Here is a 20,729-nt window from a genome sequence, read left to right on the forward strand (position 1 = left end):
TTTTTTTAAAAAGGGGGACTTCAGTTACCGCCTGCCTTCCACGCAACGTGCAACAGGTCAGAACCAATGGCACGCGCGCAGCCATCACACCAGGGTTACAAAAGCAGGGAACAGGGATGACTTCCATGGACTATTTGGGATGTGGAACACTGCTGCTGCTATCCAGCCCTGCACACTAACAGAAAACTCGAAAAAGCCACCGAATTTTCAATAATTTTGCATGGAATCCAGCTCACGAGAGAAGCTGCGTGCAGCAATCTTTTAAACCCCAAAAGGCAGTTTATCTCATCCTGGTGCAAACAAACGGGATTTCAGATGTAAAGGCAATACAAAATAGCAAAATTCAGTTCAAAAATTATCTTTATTTTACAGTTTTAGAAAATGTGTACAGTTTTAAACTAGAACAGGCTAAAGGAAAGTAAATTCCAGTGTTTCTTTAAAAGCAAAACAAAAAGAAGAAAAAAACACTGCAATTTCAGTTGACCCAGTCATTTTCAAGTTGCTTGTTTTGGTTTTTTTTTCACTGTATCTATGTATGTCTGAAACAGACTTAATTACTCCATCGAAAATTCATTCTGCAGAAACTGTGGGGATATTTCTGACCTCTTGTCCTACAATTCTGTTCCCCCCCCCCCCCCCCCCGTTAATTTTGAAAGAGGGTTTTTTTCCCCACGTTACATCACAGAAAGAAAAAAGCAAATCTACATTTGGGTCACTGGAAATGCTATGTAATTACAATGTATTTACATATAAAAAAATATATATATTATGATACGCTGTGCAATTGGATACAAGGCTGTCATTCAGTCCGAGGGGAGGGCTGATATCAAAACCATGAAGAGCTATAGACACTGGGTGGAAAGAACCCACCCAGAAAGAATTGAAAATCTGATGCACGTATTACAGTAAGACCTACAGCTTTGAAACCAGAAATGTTTACCAAAAACATATTTTACGACTTGGAAACGACATTGCTTTTTCTCTTGGTCTTTGCAATGGCTCTATCCCATCGTCGGCACAAGAAGGTGACGTGTTCAGTCTTTGTTAGTACTTGGGAATAACAACAAAAAAATCTTACTGTATCGTAGATATAAGATACTTATATCATAGATAAGTCACAAAATTACCAATTTATCTGTCCTTGCAGATCCCATGCACTGATTTTGCAAGTCATCTCCTAGCACGTCCTACACCTCCGACAGCCTGCGTGCAGGTTACACAAGGGGGTCTGTGACTCAGCAATCCACAGAACCCAAACTAGGAAACTAATCTGCATAGTGTGTGCGATTAATTAACAGCCCAGGTAAATGAGATGCATGATAAAAATCAGGGAAGGATATTCATTTTACCAGCACCCACCACAGCTGTTGATGCCAGACTACATCCTTACAGAGAACCAAATCCCTCACTCCTTACATCCCCTCCGTTCCCACAGCTTCAGCCCCTGTGCAGGAAAAATAATTGAACCGAGTTTCCACGCTCATCTTCTTACACCGGGCCAACTTCCTTAGCTGGTTTTGGTTTGGTTTTTTTTTTTTTTTTGGGGGGGGGGGAATTGTTTCTCACTGTGGGTTTGGTTTTGGTTTGTTTGTTTGTTTGAATGAAGGGAGCCAACCACAGAGATTATCTGAAATTAGGAAAAAATACAGCCTAGGTTTTGGATCCCAGAAAATCCTTCCTTCACCACCGTGTGAAAGGAGCTTAAAGTTTATTCCCTTACGGCTACATATGCAGAGTTAAACGTATGCATTTGCAAGCGCTAAAATTAACAACCTTTAGAGTTTGCACTCTTCATAACACTAGCCTATATACTATTATTTGAACATTATTACAAACTCCTTCCACCAAAGACAGCAGACACTGAAAATTCTTCTACCTATAACGTTACCCTCCCAAAATAAACTTGCTCACTAAAAGCAGCTATTATCAAGCATCCAAGAAACCTAGCATTAAGCAAATCGGTATCTAACTCATCTCATAAATCCTCTTTATGCTGCTCCCAGCTCCCATCCAGCCTCCATCTGATCCACACACAAAGCACCACTAATTTCGTTTTAGCTGAGCAACACCAGCACCAGCCAAATGGGACTTGCACGTTGCTGGGATGTTCTTAATGCCCCAGCTCCTCCAGCACTGGGCTGGGTGGAGAAACTGAAGGAACATGGTTAAAAAATAAATGATATGGATAAAAAAATCTATAGGCAGGGCTGTAAATCCACATTTTGCCTTAAACAATTCGGTTTTGCTTTCACACGTTGCCAGGCTGAAAGCACTGGAGCTTGTACTTACTGCCAGTGACTTCTAGGATCAAAAAGATTAATTTTTAGCGTTCAAATGTGACAGCCACCCCATGACGAACGCGACACGCAATGCAGGTGGCAGGACCAATGCCCAGGCGTGCGCTTTGCGGACAGCAGCGGGGGATGCGCCACAGCACTGATTCCTTTTTGCTTTCTCACAGCCTTGCTGGCTCCGTGCGAGTCTGAGAATGGCAGTGTTGTTGGAGAGGACAAGTGACAATGCACGAGCTGAGGACAAACAGGCAATAGGTGTTCACACCAGCACGCACAGGCCACTCCCATTAACTGGTCATTAGGGAAATTAGGTGCTCTCCCCACGCAGGCTTGCAAGACTCTGTGGTAACGTCAGACACGCACATTTTTTTTGAAGTCTCCACTGCCAGCTACAAAAAACCCGGATTCTGACCTGGCCCAGACTGAACTGCCCCACGATGGGTGTTTTTCTCTAAACCTGAGCCACTGGTTTAAAGTTTTTGCTCAACGGGAACTGTAACAGCTGCAGTCAGAGCAGAACAATAAGGAAACCTACTGGTTTCTTGCTGTGGAAACGCACATCCGTGACTTTGTTCCTCATGACCAGCTTCCCACCATCCCAGCCACGTAAAGTGTGGATCCGCAATGGAAAAGCGGCAGGTTTATGGCATTTTTCTGACTAGAGCTACACCTTTCAGACAAAAAGAGCAATTTCTATCCTTTACCAGGCTTCAAGGAAAGGTTATTGCACTGGCAACAGCATCAGCTACAGCCCCTGGGTACGATCCGGCACGGGGCAGGGGGGGGGCTGCTCTCCCGGAGACCCCATGGAACCAACGGCACAGGCTGAACCGCGCGTTGCTGCTCATCAAGACCATCACACCCCCAGTGCTGGAGATCCTCCAGCAGCTCTTGACTGTTAGGTGGTGTCGTTCTGATCCTGCAGGGCAAGCTCAAGTCCCTGATATTTTTTTTCAGGAGCTATGCTAAGCTTGTTTACCTTGAGACCCCGTCTCCACACGTTTTCACCTCCCCAGCGTTTCCATGAAACACTCAAAGAAACTTCTCAGCACACCCCGAGTGCCTCTGTGCCAGCAGTCAGCGCGTCTCAACCAAAAACTGCGAAGCTACAGACCATCTCAAAGATTTCTCCGAGATCAACACCTGGATGAAGTTTTTTTTTCCATCATTAACATGCAAGAAAATGTCGTGAGAAACTTGATAAACTATAATGCCGCCTTCAGCTAAGGACGGTGGCTCCAAATTATCCCAAGACTTGTCACCCTTGGCTACCAGCAGGTCAACAACAGGACCAAGGGTTGAAATATTCCCAACAGCTGCTGGGGAAAACACACCCAAAACCGGAGTCACTGCATCACCTGAAGTCTAGTCCTCTGATAGTTCCTGAAAATACAGAAGACTCTGCCAAATATACTAGTTCCCAATTCAAGAAAATCCAATTTAAGCCCATGATTTGTCATCTATCGCTAATCTAGATGGCAAAACCTCACCTCTGCTCCATATAATTTGAACATTTACCTGCAAAACTGGAAAAGGCAAAGATGAAACTCTCAGAGAGGAGCACACAATCGCTAATGCAGCAGATAGAGGGTGAGTAAAGAGACAATTCCCTTGTGCCAGCACCAAAGAACGTTTCTGGTAGCACACAAGGCTTCCAAAAAACATTTCAGGGTGCCAGAAACATTCAATGCAATTCAACAAATCAAACACACATCCGAAAACATTTTTTTCTTATCTTGGTAGAAAGAGCACCGCATCTCTTTAACCTGTGTGCTTTGATGTGGTGGCTTGCAAAAGGATTTATCACCTTTAAATTAGCCCAAACAAAAGTCTTTTGTCAGTCGCGACGCTGATACGATATAACCTGGCTGCTACACGATAAAGCTGGTGCTCCAGCGTCGGTGTTACAGTGTAGGAAGCCCAACCCTCGGATTACACCTGGAGTAGGCAGGCTGCAAACAGCCCTGTTCTGTGTGCTTCCCACTGCCAACTGCTCAAGCAGTTACCCATTCTGGGAGATTTTTCCACCAAAATTCCCTTACCGTAATTTAAGTCTATTAATTCTAATGCCATCCTTGCTTGAAAAAGAAAAAAAAATGTTTGTTTGGGTTTCCAATTTGCAGTAGCATTTCGGATTTTTGGATATTGGACACACTTGCCTTTGGTCTTCTCTTTGGACTAGCAGTTTTGGACCTCTCGGGGTAAACTCTCCTACTGCTGTTTTTTTGGAGTGGCTCCTCACGCTTTCTGAGCCACCTCGGCTCTTATCCCTTCCCTCTCCATCCCACCTGGGATCCCTGACACGGCCTCATGGGAAAACCAACGAGCTTGTCGGTGCAACTCGGTGCTTCGTGTCCCGCCAGCCAGCTGGGGAGCCACGCTCCAGATAATCTAGATAAAACACCGAGAGATTAATCTTTCCTTGCTGATGTTTTCTGCACCTCTGATCACAGTTCCTGTTCTCTCCTGAACTCTCTAATAATAATAAGAATAATAACGTCCTCATTTTCCTGAGGACGGAGCCCTTACACAGGTTTTATTTTAAAACATCAGCGATTGTACTTGTCATGAAAAAAGGCACCATCTCTGCAGGTTTTGGACAAATATTTGGATCTGCTGGTACGTCTATATTCCAAATATTTGTGTCAATGTGATGCACGTCACGTCAATACGCACTAGTCACACCTCACTGCTTTGCCAGCTTATTTACCCGTCAACATAGGACAAATAATGCCACATGATGAAAGCGTACACCAAATAGTTTTGTTAATTGATAATCAACAAAGCTGCCATTACAAAGAAATACTACAGGGCTTCACATCCCAGCCAGCGTAGTGCAAGAAACCAGCAATATGTGCGTTACCCAACCATAGGGCTAAAGAACAAAACCGCAGGATCTTGCACTAAAATAGCTGTGTGTAAGCATTTATTTCAAGCCAACACTTACCAAACACCCGATACAGCCTCTTTTTTTTAATTATTATTGTCTACCCAGGAAAAGTTCTACAAACTGTAGGGCAAGATATCCAGCAGACACCGAGCATCTCCATGGGCGCAAGTATTGTGATTTGAAAACTTTTAAAGCAAGAACCTATAGAACATAATTTGTGGTTAAATAGAAAAATACCTTTAAATTTTCTATGCATTCTGTTGCCCATCAGATACTAGAGACCAAAGCGCTGCAGGTAACCACACAGCACCTCCCAAAGAGCTCATTAATGAAGGCAGCCACATTTTTAAAAGCTCAAAATGGTATTATTTCAGTTTCCTAGCTAGTTTTTTTGGGCTTTGCAGTCAGGGCTATCTCCTGATAATTTTTTTTTATTTTTTCGAAGTTATCAGGCACTGCCACTACAGCCACGGCACGTTCTCAGGCCGAGCCTGAAAAATAAATTGTTTCCTAACCCACAACATAAGAGAACAAATGTTAATTGTTTTGCATCACAGCTGCAAAACCCAAATCTGAAACAGAAACGTGCACACCTGAAAAACGCCATCAAGACTTGCAAGGCATTCTTACCGAGACATACTGAGCAGTACTGTAAGAAAAGAGCAGCTTCTGAAGGAAAAGGTTGACCGATGATCTATTTTCTAAATTAAGCTTTCTCTTAGACATGCTAGTAAATTATGGGAAAATACACCGTGCTGTAGATTTTCTGTCTTCTGGCATTTGTCCAAGTTTAGAGAAAATGCAAAATATTTTCACCAGTTTCATTCTTACATATGTGGATGTGCTCTTTTTTTTACCGTCCCTGGTAAAAGCAGAATATATTTCAGAATATTTTTTTTTCTGTTTCCTTTTTATATACTTCAGTTAAAATGCTCTTCATTTGTGACAAGAAAAAAAAAAAATAATCCCCAAAATTAAAAGAGGGTTTGGGATACTTCTCCCTTGTCACCTTTAGTAAAGTCTTTCAGGTTGGATTCTGCTTCCAGCTGCATTTGTGCAGCCCCTCTACAGCCAAAACCAAACATTTGGTCCAACATGTCAATATCTAGTAATTTCAGTCCCAGGAAAGAATCCGATCCTCACTACTGTGATCCAAGGAATTGTGGGTTTTGTTTGGTTTTTAATGTTTTTTTTAGTGGGTTGGTTGTTGTTTTGGGGTTTTTTTTGCTGTTGTTGTGTGGTTGGGTTTTTTTAAACAAAAACAAGTGATTCCTCTGAAAATGTAGTTCTTCAAAAATAATCCTTATTGAATTTTTAGTTAGCTAAAGGCTTAGTATGTGAAAGATGTAAATAAAAGTGCATCAACGTTACTTTTAACAACACTTTCATTTCTTTGAGCATTTTAACTCGAGGGATGTGGGATCAAATAAAATCAGTCAGCTACACTAAATCTTCACAATTTCCTACACTACATGAAGTTTTACATTAAGCTGGTCAGGGAGGTTTTTGAAAGGCAAACGAGCACAGCCTTGGATTCTGCTGCTCAGGATCAGTCCCAACAGTCGCAGCCGGATGGCTGGATGGGTGCAGCAGGGTCATTGATGTACAGTACTGGAACAGCCAGAGTACGGAGCTCACCGCCACGTCACGTACCCCAACTGGAGATATTGCATTGAGTAGCTATTGTTTCTTTTCTTTGTTGTTTGGGGAAAATCAAAACAAACCAACAAACATCACCACACTTAAAAATAGATGGAAAACCGCCAGGAACATCAGGTGGAGCCCGTGCTCCAAGCAGCCCTGCCTAGAATGCAGCGTGAACAAAGCAACTGGTAAATGCTTACGAGTTAAATGGTACGGATTCTTCCATTTTAATTGAGTTATAAACAATCTGAGAAATAAACTGTTTCCTAACCCACGACATATGAGAACAAATGTTAAAATACACTTTCAAGTAGATGATAAAACTTTTTGCTTCATCATCAGAAAGCTACTGGCTTTTAAGTATATAAAAAGCTATTCCAAATAACATTATGACTAAAAGACAATCAAGGCAAAGAACCATAGAACTTTGAGTCAGTCTCCAAACTTTTTTTTTTTTTTGCGCTATTTGTCAAGTTCATTTTTTAAACACATTAAGATTGTTTTCTTAATTTAATATACATACTTATACAATGGCTTAAATTAAGGCATAATCCAGCTGGCTCAAGTTTTCAGTAAAATGTCTCTGTTGCTTTTTAGAAGTAGTAATTCTGTTCAGATTACTGCTGGCAAAAGTAACATAGTCCATTAAAAAGGAGATTGAAAAACAGATCTCTGATAGTAGTACTATCTTCCATTAGGGTGATTTGTAAATTAAATGTAGCACAAACCTTTGGACTCAGGAAGCCTTTCCAGAAACTCACCACTAAAGCAACTTACCAGACAGGGCTTGAGGCTTTAAGCAGAAGCTGGTAAAACTCTGAAGCTATAGTGTGGTTTTACAGAAAGCCTTTCACATTCCAGAGAAAAAAAAATACTATCCACCGAACGTGAAACAGATCAAACCACAAGTTACCATCCAAAAAAACCCCACAGGGCAAACTTTTGGAAGACCTAGCCAAAAAGACGGTGGCTAAAATTTAACAGACATTAAAAGAGAGCCCTTCAGAATCCAACTCGAGATGCCAACTGGAGACTCTTAATTTAAAAGCATTGCCTCTGATCTTGTCACTACGATGATACTTTTGTAAATGACATTTTGGGCTCTCAAATACTATGAAGAGTATTTCTTCCACGCAATTTGGAATCATATTCTAGGATCCTAGAATATTTCCATTTTCTATTTCAGTTTTAATGTAAAGTGAGGCTTTCTGGGATTGCAGTTTGTAGAACAGACACCTTTGATAAAGCCATATGTTTGTAGATGGAATAAATAATATGCAAATCACATCAACCCTCTGTGTGTACTAAAGCTGATGCATAAAAGACTCACCATGTTATACAGGAAAATGCACAATTTCAGGAATAGAAAGTAAGTCCAGCTGCACCCCAGAAAGTTGTAAATTCACAAATTTAGTCCTTCATAATGTTGTGTAGCAAGAGATGCAAAATAGTAGGCTGGATCACAGCCTCATTCAGACCCCAACAGGCCATGCCTTGGCTGCTCGGGACACGGACAGGACAGGACTGAGGCAGTTGATGCGTTACTGAGCAGCAAGGAGCTTTAAATCATGACTGACTATAGCACCCTACATGCTCCCTTGGGGATGAAAACACTGGATTATTTCCTTTGGAACGTGAAATTACCATTATATACCTTAAACCAATCAGAAGTAGAAGCTAAAACCCCAAATAAATGGATTTTTATTACTTTACTTTAACATTTTCCCAATGAAAGTATTACCTATTCAGCTTGGTATAGCGCTGCTACTATTTTCTTACCTATTTGACTCGTATGTTATTTCTAAAACATTAAACATTCTTAATATGCTTAATATACGCGTCTCATACGAGTGCTCAGAAAGCTTCCTGCGGCTCTGTCCATCCTGCCTTTTAAACTAGACTAGTAGCCAATACAGGTACCTGGAAGTAAAAACAAAGACAAAAAAGTTAAGAGATGCATTTAATGCACCACGATAGTATAAATCCTTTCAGAGGCGGGTAATTTAACCACGCTCTGCATTTCCTGAATGTCAGTTTATGCTAAAGCATTCCCTTGTAGCAATGGCTTTGACAAGTAGGGAAAAGTAAAGTAAAAGGTGACAATAGGGAAAGTGCTATAAAAAAAAATAATATTACATTTCTCTTGACTTAAGCATCGGAGCAGACTTGTTCAATGCTTGTCCTCTCTGTTAACCTACACTATGCTAAAGCAGCAAAATAGCCACACGAGCACAGAGTACTGTGTAAATAAAGACTCTTAATACTAGCCCGGTATAACAAAAACGGAACGGTCAAAGGCATTCACTAATAAAATGATCATTGAAATCCATACATCAGAACCCTTGTAGAGCACCATTATTTCAGGAAGATGTTTGAAGTGTATAGCTGTACCGAAGCTAGAGGCAGAACATTCGTCGTTGGATTTGATGATCAGACTCCCAGTGAGGTTTCTCAATGAACACAAACACTACTAAACCAGTCCTAAATACATACTGGTTTTCTATGGATATGTTTGTGAGGGAAAACAAGGAGTTCTTATCCCATCGCTTACTCCAGCTGGTTTTGCTCTACATTGAGGCAGTTGCTTTCATGGTCGTCCTTATCCTGCCCAGCTGGTTCCTCGCTCTGTGCAATAGAAATTTCCGACTGGTCCATCTTTGCGTCAGGATCAGCCAGCTCCTCCGCAGCCGAGGCGGCGTCGCGCAGCTCCTTCACATGGAGGGTAGGGTTGGTCATTTGCTCTGGGCTGGGCTGAGAGCCTGCTGCGTTGCTGTCTTTGGGAGGCTCGGGGCAGTTGACAGGAGCTACCACCAAGGGAGGCTGAGGTAGGTCTTTCTGCAAAGGGAAGGGCACAGTCAGAACGATGGAAAGCCAGGATTGCCGTCCCCAGATATCAGGAGCGATGGCCACACAAAATGAAGATTAAAGGGCCGTCATCCCCGTGATCATTCTCCAGCACTGGACACATGCATACAGTTACCCTGTCTTTGTCTTTATCGTAAACAAGGGGATTTTTCTTCCAGAAATGTGTTTAATTGCCTTCTGCCTGATCGTTCCTCGCCGATTGCAGATGCATTCTGCTGATCACGCAGGAACAGGCGACCGGCACTCGGGCACCGCATCACTCTCCTGTGCCCACCTTGAATATCGGTGTACAACAACCGGCAACTTGCCCACCACATTTCAGATGATCTCAAATATTTTCCCAACAATTAAATTCAGTTCTCTAGAGGAAAGTTCCGAAGGTTTTCACAAATAGTTGAGTAGCGAAAAAAACCCACCTCACTGGGGGGAACCTCTAGCTTGATAATTTGTCCTTAAAGTAATTATTTAAAATCTATAACCATGCATCACGACAATTTCTATGTCACTTAATGTCACTTGTACCACAGTGAAACAAAGTGATAATTTGCTATATTGAACTAGATTTCTACCTTCATAAGCAGTAGGTTATGAAAAAAATATGCAAAAAAATATTTTCAGGATATATTTTATATAACATTATAAACTATTGTATTTTATATACTATTTTACTACTACTACTTTCAACAGAGATTAAATGAGTAAAATGATGGCAAAATCAAGAAGAACAGACAAAGTCTACTTTACTTTTCACTAGCCAGTTTAAGTGGCTGTAAACACTAAAAAAGAAAACCTTACCGAGGCAAAAAAAGTATGTAAAAAAAAGCAAACAATCAGCAAAACGAAAATCTTTGGTTTTGTTTGATAATACTGCAATATTTTACTCAACTTTAATTCTAGTTAGGTTTTTATAATATTAGTATTTCTTGAAGACACTCATATCAAACTGGTATTCACCGCAAAGCCGCTGCCCGTCCAGAACATTGCGAGCTCCTTTCTCCAAAGAGCCACAGCAAAGCTCGTGAGAAGAGTGCAGGGCACCAAGTAGAGGAGAGCCGGCTGGCCCTTCTGCATCAATGCCAAGGCAACAAAGGTCACAAGAAGGCCTATGCCATATGCTGGAAGGAAACAAAAGCAGAAAAAACCCAATTATTCAGATAGAGCTCTGCTCAGGAACAACTCCGTTGTCTAGATGAGCATCGTAGCAGGAAGTTTTTTCAAGTAATATGTAAAGCAACATCTCCAGGATTTTTTTCAGCGTGTATTTTTTTTTTTACAAGCGTTGTATACACAACGTGACCTTGGAGTGGTGCTTTGCTAAAGAGATGCTCCAGTCTTTCTGGTGATAATAAGATGTGAAAGTCATGTGGTTGGCCCAATGTATACTGTGCAATTAAATCCTTACCTTAAGCCATTTCAGAAAGGTAAAATAAACAAATGAAATACTGTGCCTCATATTGTATTTATGAATTCAACAAAACACAGACAATTAGGTCGACCATTGTAACACACGCTTCGTGTCTGGCTTGGCTTTGACTGTTTAAAGCTAACTGTATGTTATGATTTGTTATTACTATTACATTTCTGCATATATTCTGCAAAAATTACTAAGTAGAACATAAGCAGCTGGGATCTGATACTGTAATTAATTTCAATTACACTTTCAGAACACTGAAGCTAAACCCAACTGATTTTTATTCAGGAAGATGATGCAGAAAGATATTGAGGTGCTGGAGCATGTCCAAAGGTAATCAGTGAAGCTGGCAAAGGGTCTAGAGAACAAGGAGAGAAAGGAGGTTCAGGGAGACCTTACTGCCTGAAAGGAGGGTGCGGGAGGTGGGTGCTGGTCTCTTCTCCCAAGTAACAAGAGATAGGATGGGAGGAAACGGTCTCAAGTTGTGCCAGGGGAGGTTTAGATTGGATATTAGGAAAAATTTCTTCACCAACAGGGCTGTCGAGCACTGGAACAGGCTGCTGAGGGAAGTAGTGGAGTCACCACCCCTGGAGGTATCTAAAAGCCATGTAGATGTGCTGCTTAGGGGTACAGTTTAGTGGTGGACTTGGTAGTGTTAGGTTATGGTTAGGCTCGACCTTAAGGGTCCTTTCCAACTTACATGATTCTATGATCAGAATACTCAATGCCTTTTTACAGTTCTTCAAAAATGTTTTTTTTTCAGGGAACACTATGTTAGTGAGAATTCCTTGTATCTAGTTGAAGTATTTCTTCTTGTGACTTCAATCCATTGCCTCACATCTTATTCCTAAGTGAAGTCTGTCTCTGTTTTCTCTGCACCCTCTCACATGAGGATGCGGACAGCAACCGAATCTCCTTTTTCCCTTCTCTTTTAAAATCACACGCTCCAGCCCTCAGCCTCCATTGGATTTACCCCAGTATGTCAGTGTCTGTCTTGCACCAGGTTAAGACTTGGTCTTCACTGCTAAATCGAGGGCAATAATCACTTCTCTCACACTGCTGGCCCAGTTTTGCTCCGTGTGTGGTTAGTTTTCATTGCTGCAATAACTGCTGACTCTTCATGGATACAACCACTTCTGTAAACGCGTTTTGAAAGTACCAGGTAAGACAACAGTTTTGTTTGTGTATATACAAGAGGAATTGGGACACTGAAATAAAGGCATCTCTCTAACCCTGCTATAGGTGTCCAAGGACCTAGCTATTTTTTCAAACGAATTTCAAAAGCAGTTTTTCATGAAAATTTTTCATGACAGTAGCTGCAAGCATCTTAAGTCTCCGCTAGCATACTTTGTAACAAAGCCAACAGCAATCTGTAAGACCCTATTCACCAGTCATCTTTAAGTCCATGTCACGTACCTCTGTGGGTTCTACAAACTAGAGAAGAAAACTAATTTTGAGGTGTTACAGCCATCATAGTACAATTCATTGCCATGGATTTTTAGAATACACAAAAAGTTAAGAACAAAGCCAAAGGGAAATATCCCTGAACCTGAATTCTCCTGTGCAATAAACTCAAAGATTCACGAAGCAAGAAACCAGAGTAGCTCATTTTGCATCCAGGCAGCGCAGAGGTAAGTGTTACAGCGAGACAAACCAGGGGAACGAGAAGCTCCCCTTCTATGCAGCGGACAAAACCGTTCAGGAAAACGACAACAGATAACTTGGTGATGGAAGGCTTAGCCTCGAAAGTACTTTGCTAAAATATTTCTGTTCAATAATAAAAGGTGAACAAAGAAATGAAACTGTAATATGAGGCAGATGGTATGCTAAAGGGAGCGACTCGTGTAGGTGTTGTGTTCAGGTGTCACCGAACTGTTCCACCTACCTATTGTGCAGGCAACAAAATAGACTCTGGACGACTGCACCTGAATATCGAATCTATGGCAATAGGCTACCAGCAAGCCTAGGGAAGGAAAGAACAATTACAACATGCTTTCAACCCCTTCATGCATTAAGGTACACAAAGCCATCAAAATATCTAGAAATTTTTAAGATTAATTTTTTTTTTCAACACTTACTTGGGCACCCCAGTGTTTAAGTACCATGACAGCATCCTTCAGGAGGCTGCGCAGCTTACAAAACGGTTATATGATAGCACAAGCCCAGTACAGCAGAAACACTCTAATAATAAAATTAATATCTACAAATGCACAGATCCTAGATACAAAATGTCATCCCATCCCTAACAAACAGTTGTTAAAATACAGTGTTCGCAAGAGTAAGGGTAAGTTCATCCCTTCCAGCTCCTAGGAAAGACAGCAGGAATTTATGGTTAATGCCTCTGCTTATTACAGGTCGGGGGAGGAGGGGACATGAACAGGGATGACTCAGTTCATATTTCCCAAAATACAAAAAAATAAACAAACGATTTCTCAGAAGAATCCTGAAAGCCAGAAGACGCATACTTGTTACCACCTGCAGTGGTGCCAGGAATACCTTGACATCCTACCTGCAGTCAAATTTGAGAGCAGGTGTGGTGGGAACACTGGCTGTCGTGTGAGTAACACAATTACGAAGCTTTGAGTGGTCAGTTACATGTGTACTCAGATCATGTGCAAATGGACAAATAATTTCCTCTATCACTACGCTACTAAACATGTTTTATACTATTAAATTAGTTGCTAAATCAACTCCTGAGGTTTCTCTACTTTTCGTGACATCGCTGCATGTGAAACTGAACCGTAAGATTAATGTGCATTTAATTTCTTACAGAAAAAGTGAATAGTGCAGGGAAAAAAAGAAGATAAAAGCTATACTTATTTATCAGGTTTACAGTAGTCAAACCAAACTTCCCACCTGAAGCAGAAGTGCAAGATAAATAACTAATATGACGGCACAACAAGTAAAATTCTTAACACGCTAAACAAGAAATACCTGGAACTAAAATGTCTCCAAATCCCAGGAGAGAAAAAGGCCTGTCACACAGCGCCAGCGGTGAGGAGTTCAGGCGTGGAACCTTCAGGACCATCGGGAGCTTGGAACGAGACACACACACCTTAGAAAAGCTGTTTTCTCGACATACTGACACCATCTTTATGTTGTCATATTTGTATACATATATATATATATATATTTATGTTACCAGAACTTGTTTCTGTTGTACTGAAACTGCAGACTCCAAATAAAGCAAAATGATCTTTTTTTACATTATAGACCCTTATGTTTAAACTATTTTATTAATATTACTCACAACTAACAAAATGTATTTATCTTTTCTTACGTTACGGACCCTTACGTTTAAAGTCTTTTTTAATATTACTCACAACTAACGAAACGTATTTAAGATAGGACTGACAAAATACTTCCTGAAAACAAACAGCCAAGGCAATCCACGTGACCGTCATCTCAAAACACTCTATGTGCAAGTCCTCACATGCAATAGGGTAGGAACGTAAAGAATTTAGGTAAGCAGCCACATGTGTAAGAAATAACTGTTAATGTTTCATTCTACTGGTTGCAATAAAAGTCTCACAAGAGTAAAGACTTGAGTAATTTAAAAAAGGATTTTTCATATAACTGTAAAGACTTTTTTCCCCCCACTGTTCCTACTTATTATATAATTTGCAACGTTGAGGCACAGGATGGCAAGGTTCATTGCCAGCATGTATCCTCTTTAATACAGTACGTTAATACATCTTTAATACAGTACATTAGAGAAGCTTTATTTTCCTTTTTCTCTTTCCTTACGTTAGTGCCAGAATAATTTTATCTACTTATACTATCCTTATTTTTTTATATAATTCATTCTGTGCATGAAACTGAAACTAAAGGGATACAAAAGACAAGAAGTTAAAAAAATTAGTATGCATGATATAGATGGATCCATCCATAGATCATCCTGCAAACAACCGTTGTCTTTACTATTTTCCCATGTGACAGTATTACATTCGTTGCTGGAAAGAGACTCAACATCCTTAAATTAACAAAACCAGTTTTCCTACAGATTTGTTTCTTACTTGGTTTGCACCCTGTCTCTACAGTCTCCTACACCTCCTGTACTCCCCTCCCTGAGTCAGCCCCGCCACGCTGTGCAGTCCTGCTCACACAGCTGGCAGCGGCCGAGCGGTACAGAACCACTGAACACCAACTTCGGGTTTTCTTTCTGTCTCCAATTTGTCTTTCTCTCCTTTGCCTCAGCTTTTCATAAAGCAATTATCAGAACAGGAGAGGAGGGGGAAGAGACAGACCGTTCAGATAGGTTTTATCTCTTTAGGTAAAAAGGAATATGCTTCATTAGTGGTCAGTTATATTTACAAATGTGGTCCCATGTTGTTGCGGAGCTGAGCTAACCAGTTTCCTGACACTGAAACCCTTTCAAAGCAAGATAAAGGAAGACCAAAGCTGTTGTGATGAACCACGAAGTCTGCTTTGCTCCCTGCGTTTGGTGTAGATTTCCAGAGAGCTCAGGAATGCTTGTTTCCATATTAAGTTCTTTTCAGACTGGCATCTCCCTTTCAGCTTTTGTGGTCTTTGAATTTTAGAGAAGTTGAAAACGTAATAGCTGGAAGTTAGTGCCACGTTTTCAGACTACATACAGTACCTTTTCATGAGTGGCAGAATCAGATGGGCCCGCAGCCACCTCCACCATTATACTCTCCCCAGTCTAAAGAAAAAAGGGGAAAATTGTAAATCAGCACTTCACTCAGCAGGTCTGGGATCAGTTAGGAACACAGAGAAGCAGGTCATTCCGCTTTGTGAACAGCGGGCACTAGAGGAGTACTTCACTTACCTTTGTTAGAAAAGGTGTGATAAATACAAAGAATACATCATACACAAAAAGAACCAGGAGGAGCAAGGTACAACCCTGAAGGGAGAGACAAGATACCTGGTATTTACACACTATGCATTAGTAAACAGCAAAGAATTCATAATTAGCAACTTAAGACCATTCAAGGTAAAAGCTAACAAGGAATAAGTCACTCAAGTATTTTTCTTAATTCCTAAATATTTCAGATGGAGGAACTGGGCCATATAAAAGAAAGTAATTCTCAGGCACAAAATGACATGTCAGTCCTAAAACTCTGTATCTCGTAAAAACTGGAAACAGTGTAATTTCCATTTGTTAGGAAACATTAAGGAGTTCTGCATTTTCTCTGGAGGATGCTAGACATAGCTTGAAACAATACCCACTGGCCCACCTGTACAGGGAAAAAAATATATAGGTGAAGATAACTTGAAACAGAGTCTGAAGAGCCACCTAAGGGGTAACTAAATGACTAACACCGATTTTTATCTTACAATAAGTAAGTAAGTTCTGGAAGTTTTAAAAAAACGCCAGTATGACGCATCAATTGTGTGTCAAATTTGGAAAACTAAACCAAACCAAAAAACCAACAAAACTAAAAAAAAATACCCAAAAAACCAGAAGTGAGTGTGCGGTCACCACACTACAAAACTTTAAGTTATCAAACACCATGCATAAAAATCATATGCCATTTATTGGTCTTCATTATACTAATTAAATCACTATTCCAAGTTACCTATGAATGGAAGCGCATTTCCAAGCCAATGTGCTCTAAGTGGCTCCTCTGTTCAACTACGTACAGGCAAACATTCTCTCTTTTTATGTCCGTGTAACTTTCTTACCTTAAATGTAGGCAGGCGAATGGTTTTCAACATGTAAAGACAGAAAGCAATTCCTAAAGCATCTTGCAGAACCCAGGCCCACCTAAGGAAGAAAGAGGGGAACATTTTTGCAGGAAAACTATAGGACAGCCAGACCAAGCCTTGTCCTCACTAAGGACCTCCTCGTGCCTAAAAACTTTATTAAAAGTACTTGCTTGAAACCAGCACGGTTGTCAGCATGCTTCACAAATAGGAAGTTGTGCTGGATCAACCTGATAATCTTCTATGATGAAATGACTGGCGTGGTAGGGGAGGGAAGAGCAGGGGGATGCTGCCTGTCTAGACTTCAGGAAGGATTTCCACTGAGAATCTCCCAGAAAATCCTCACAGAGAAACCGATGAAGTACAGGTTGGATGAGTAAACGGTGAGGTGGGATGAAAACGGGCTGAACAAGGTTCAGTGGGTACCAAAGTAAGAAGTGCTGGGGTCCTCTGGCCTGTGTGTACGTGTACACCCTCTTGTGCTGCGGGATGCCTACAGCTGGGGCTGCTTGGATGTGTTTTGCAAGTGAGGGATAGAAGCACCGATGCTCTTTGCTTTACTCTTGATAGCGAGGATCAGAGGAGTAGGATTTGAGACACGAAACACGAAGTTTTCCCTAAAATTGCAAAAGTCTGGATGCAGATGAGCGATTACGTTGTTGTGATCAACACCTGAGCGCTTCTGATGGGGCTCCCTGCAGGAGGTATTCAGGTCCACTCCAGCTTTGAGACAGAAAATGGATTTCCTAGTCCTAAATATCCCAGGTTGGAACAGCTCTATAGTACTTCTGTAGTCCTTAGTCGGACACTTATTTCTCTAAAAGGTGTTTCAGAGCTGATGCTTCCTGGATTTATGAGTTCTGTCAGTGAACGAGCCACGGAAAATGGACCCCGCAAAGGCAATAACAGGCATTCAAGGCACTTCTACTGATACCACTTACTTATAGTATAAAGCATGTTACAATTTCTAGCACAGAAACTAAGATACACACTTACTGATCTTCATTTCTGAAGATTCCCCAGACTACGCTGACAGAGATACAAAATACCGCCAGCAGTAACATCCGGACCTGCGGACGCTTGTGAAAATAAGGCAAGTTGTTGTCTGGGATTCTGAAAATGAAACACACCAAAGCTACAGTTGTCTTATGTAGTTACCCTCCTCCTTTGATAGACATTTTGAAGTATGCAAACCAACTTGTAACTCCCACACCCTACCCAACATTATAAAAAAAATGAATTTTGCCTGTTAAAAAGTTAGAATCGCCACATACCTACACTTTCCCAAGGGGAATCTTCTTACAAAGGGAGACAGACAACTGTAGAGACCAATTGAGGCAGCCAGGCAGAATATTCCTATGATAACATAGACTGAGAAACAACAAGTAGTAAGTCCAAGCAGGTTAAGGTAAGAAAGGCTTCTTTTCATATCTCAGCTGAATAAAGAACAGACAATCAAAAAGCTTGAATGAGAAATAAGGCTTACGTTTCACCAGCGAGGGTTAAATTCAGGGACTTCAAATGATTTTTGATTAGATTTATGTTCTTTAAGTAGCTAATTCTAGCTCATTTTTACTCAGGTGTACTTTATGCAACAGCTACTTCAACAAATCAAAACCTCTGTGCTTATATTCTTAAAGTCAGTAATTAAATTATAAGCCTAAAAGGCAATTTATGGTGAAGTGTTTATCATCTCGTTACATGTGAGCACATGGGAACTCTTAAAATTACTTAGTAGCAAAATTAATTAATACAGATGGGCTGCAACTTTCATAACTTTCTCAGAAATACGACGATGGAAGTTACAGTGCATTAGGCTCTCATGTTCTTTTGTCAATCAATTTGATAAGTAATCAGTAGAAACTTATCTTTATAGTGATAAGAAAATTGATCCTGGATCCCATAACTAACTTCAAATTGAACAATAATAGAAAGACGGGTATAGGTTTGAGAACACCTTTGGCAAAAAATAGAAGGTGGAAGACGTTAAGTCTGTATCTACTTAATAGGTTTTAACGTTTGAAAGCAGCTCTGTGATCACCTAATTCAACCTCACTAGAAGCAGGTATAGAAATCTACTCAGTGAGCTTTCTTACAGGGTTTAAATCGTATTGGGATGAAGAAACATGGCAGAATACAGCTGTTTCATAATTATTTTCACAGTAAAAATGTTCTCTACATGATGGCAGCCTTGCAACATTGAAGATATATCAATACAAATACAACTTTAAGAGTACCTAAGTGGTCATAGAAGAAATAAAGCAGGACCAGCATTGAGCAGCACATCACTACAAAGACACAGATCATTATCGGAGTCACATCAACTGTTTCATCATCATGTTTCTCTGCCCCATCGTCACGTTTGTGCTTCATGTACCGCCTGAAAGAGTAACATGGCTATTATCAGTCCACTCCTTCTGCAATAAAATATAAAAAGGCACTGAACCCTCAGTGAGAACCGCATCAGGCTGGAAAACATGACACACCGCCAGTGCCTGCACTGATTTCCACTCAAGTCAGTGGAACTCCGCATTTTACATGCAAGTAGGTACATCAGATATAATACAACACATAAAAGAGTAAGTGCTGTATTAATTTATCAAAAGTGCTATTTTCCACTCACTAAGAACTCAACATAATCCCGTAAATTACTGCAGAATAATTTGCTGACTTCAGACAAAATCCTGAAGTCAGGTTGTGTATATACAAAGTATATGTTAGAAACAAGCACGGCACAGATGACCTCCTCCCCTGCAACTCTGCTTACTGGCAAAAAGTAACCACAAAATTTCAACAAAATATTAACAATAAACATAGTACATGTTATAGCCTTCTAATCAGCTGGTTTTGCACTACACTAGTTAAAAATTTTTTTACTATTTTTTTTACAAAATACTTTTACGGTGAATTTTTGCAAAAGCCCTAATAGGAAGCCTATTACCATCCCATTTTACTTCTGAGCTTTCCAAACGTTTGGCTTTTTGACAAGGCAAAATATTAAACCATTCTACATGAAAATGATACTCTAATACATACAGTAACGAAGCCAATACAAGGCTCAGGGCCCTTCAAAAGTCACCCCAGCATTTCTCCATTCTGGTTAAATAGACAGTCTCCAACCCCCATTAGCAGACCTACCAGGTGATCTTTAGATAAATACCATTTTTTTTTTCCTGTATAAAATACAAGAAAACAGACATACTACATTCCAGTTACTCACTTTTTCACATCTCTGCTTCCTGCCCAGTAGCCTCCGATTGCAACAGTCCCCACAGCCATGACAAATATAATCACCATGTTATAGTCGAGCACCGGCTCGTTTGGTGCATACATTGCCCCTTTCACGGAGCTGCCGAAACTCTGTGGAGGTAAGTACAAGCTATTCAGAATTCCAAAAAGCTGCCTAAGCAAAGGTTCAGTTACTTAGTGCAACCCCAGAATGAAGCTTTATTATTAACACTTAAGAGCATCTATTGGCTCTACTATTAGTGTTATTTATTTACAGCACCAGGCTCCATTTTGATTTTATTCCAAAGAAGATAAATGACTTCCCAAAAGAGTTACATTTTTTTTTCAAAACATATTAATACAATCTTCATGAGTACAACTCTCTACAGATTCAAAGCTCTTAAGATGGACTTCAAATACTGTTGAACAGCGATTCATTTAAACGATACCAGAGCATTTAGTATCAAGTTTACCTTGCCGATATCTAACATATCGGTGTAGCTGAGCAGCGCCACAGGAATATCAATCTCTTCATACTGACTCCTGTTACCCCCAGGGGGAACCTGGAAGACAGTTCAGCCCAGATAAGAATATAAACATTTCTGCAAATACTCCAAAAAGGTTCAAGTTCTGTTTCTGTTAATTGGGAAAATATTCTAGAAAGGACAGTAAAATCTCAAAGTCAAAATGTATACTTGTTTCCAGTGAACAGTAAGTCATTAAAGACCGT

General features: G+C 40.5%; 1 protein-coding gene across 2 annotated transcripts in view; it reads right to left on the reverse strand.

Annotated features, from left to right (window-relative positions):
* Positions 1 to 1,714: 1,714 nt before the first annotated feature.
* The window catches only part of SPPL2B (signal peptide peptidase like 2B), a 32,162-nt gene continuing 13,147 nt past the window's right edge, over positions 1,715 to 20,729 (reverse strand). Inside the window, exons 4-16 of one of the 2 annotated variants that reach the window (XM_055804799.1) lie at positions 20,473 to 20,562; positions 19,992 to 20,131; positions 19,009 to 19,151; positions 18,046 to 18,142; positions 17,768 to 17,884; positions 16,751 to 16,832; positions 15,894 to 15,968; positions 15,705 to 15,767; positions 14,039 to 14,138; positions 12,990 to 13,067; positions 10,648 to 10,808; positions 9,380 to 9,663; positions 1,715 to 8,748 (exon numbers count right to left, since the gene is read on the reverse strand). In XM_055804799.1, coding sequence (XP_055660774.1) covers positions 8,724 to 8,748; positions 9,380 to 9,663; positions 10,648 to 10,808; positions 12,990 to 13,067; positions 14,039 to 14,138; positions 15,705 to 15,767; positions 15,894 to 15,968; positions 16,751 to 16,832; positions 17,768 to 17,884; positions 18,046 to 18,142; positions 19,009 to 19,151; positions 19,992 to 20,131; positions 20,473 to 20,562 — 1,455 coding nt within the window. In that variant the 3' untranslated portion in view covers positions 1,715 to 8,723. Of the gene's footprint in view, positions 8,749 to 9,379; positions 9,664 to 10,579; positions 10,809 to 12,989; positions 13,068 to 14,038; positions 14,139 to 15,704; positions 15,768 to 15,893; positions 15,969 to 16,750; positions 16,833 to 17,767; positions 17,885 to 18,045; positions 18,143 to 19,008; positions 19,152 to 19,991; positions 20,132 to 20,472; positions 20,563 to 20,729 lie in introns of those variants that run through there. The other variant, XM_055804800.1, reaches the window with a different exon arrangement.

This window comes from Falco peregrinus, chromosome 5, assembly GCF_023634155.1.
Source record: "Falco peregrinus isolate bFalPer1 chromosome 5, bFalPer1.pri, whole genome shotgun sequence".
Taxonomy (NCBI): domain Eukaryota; kingdom Metazoa; phylum Chordata; class Aves; order Falconiformes; family Falconidae; genus Falco; species Falco peregrinus.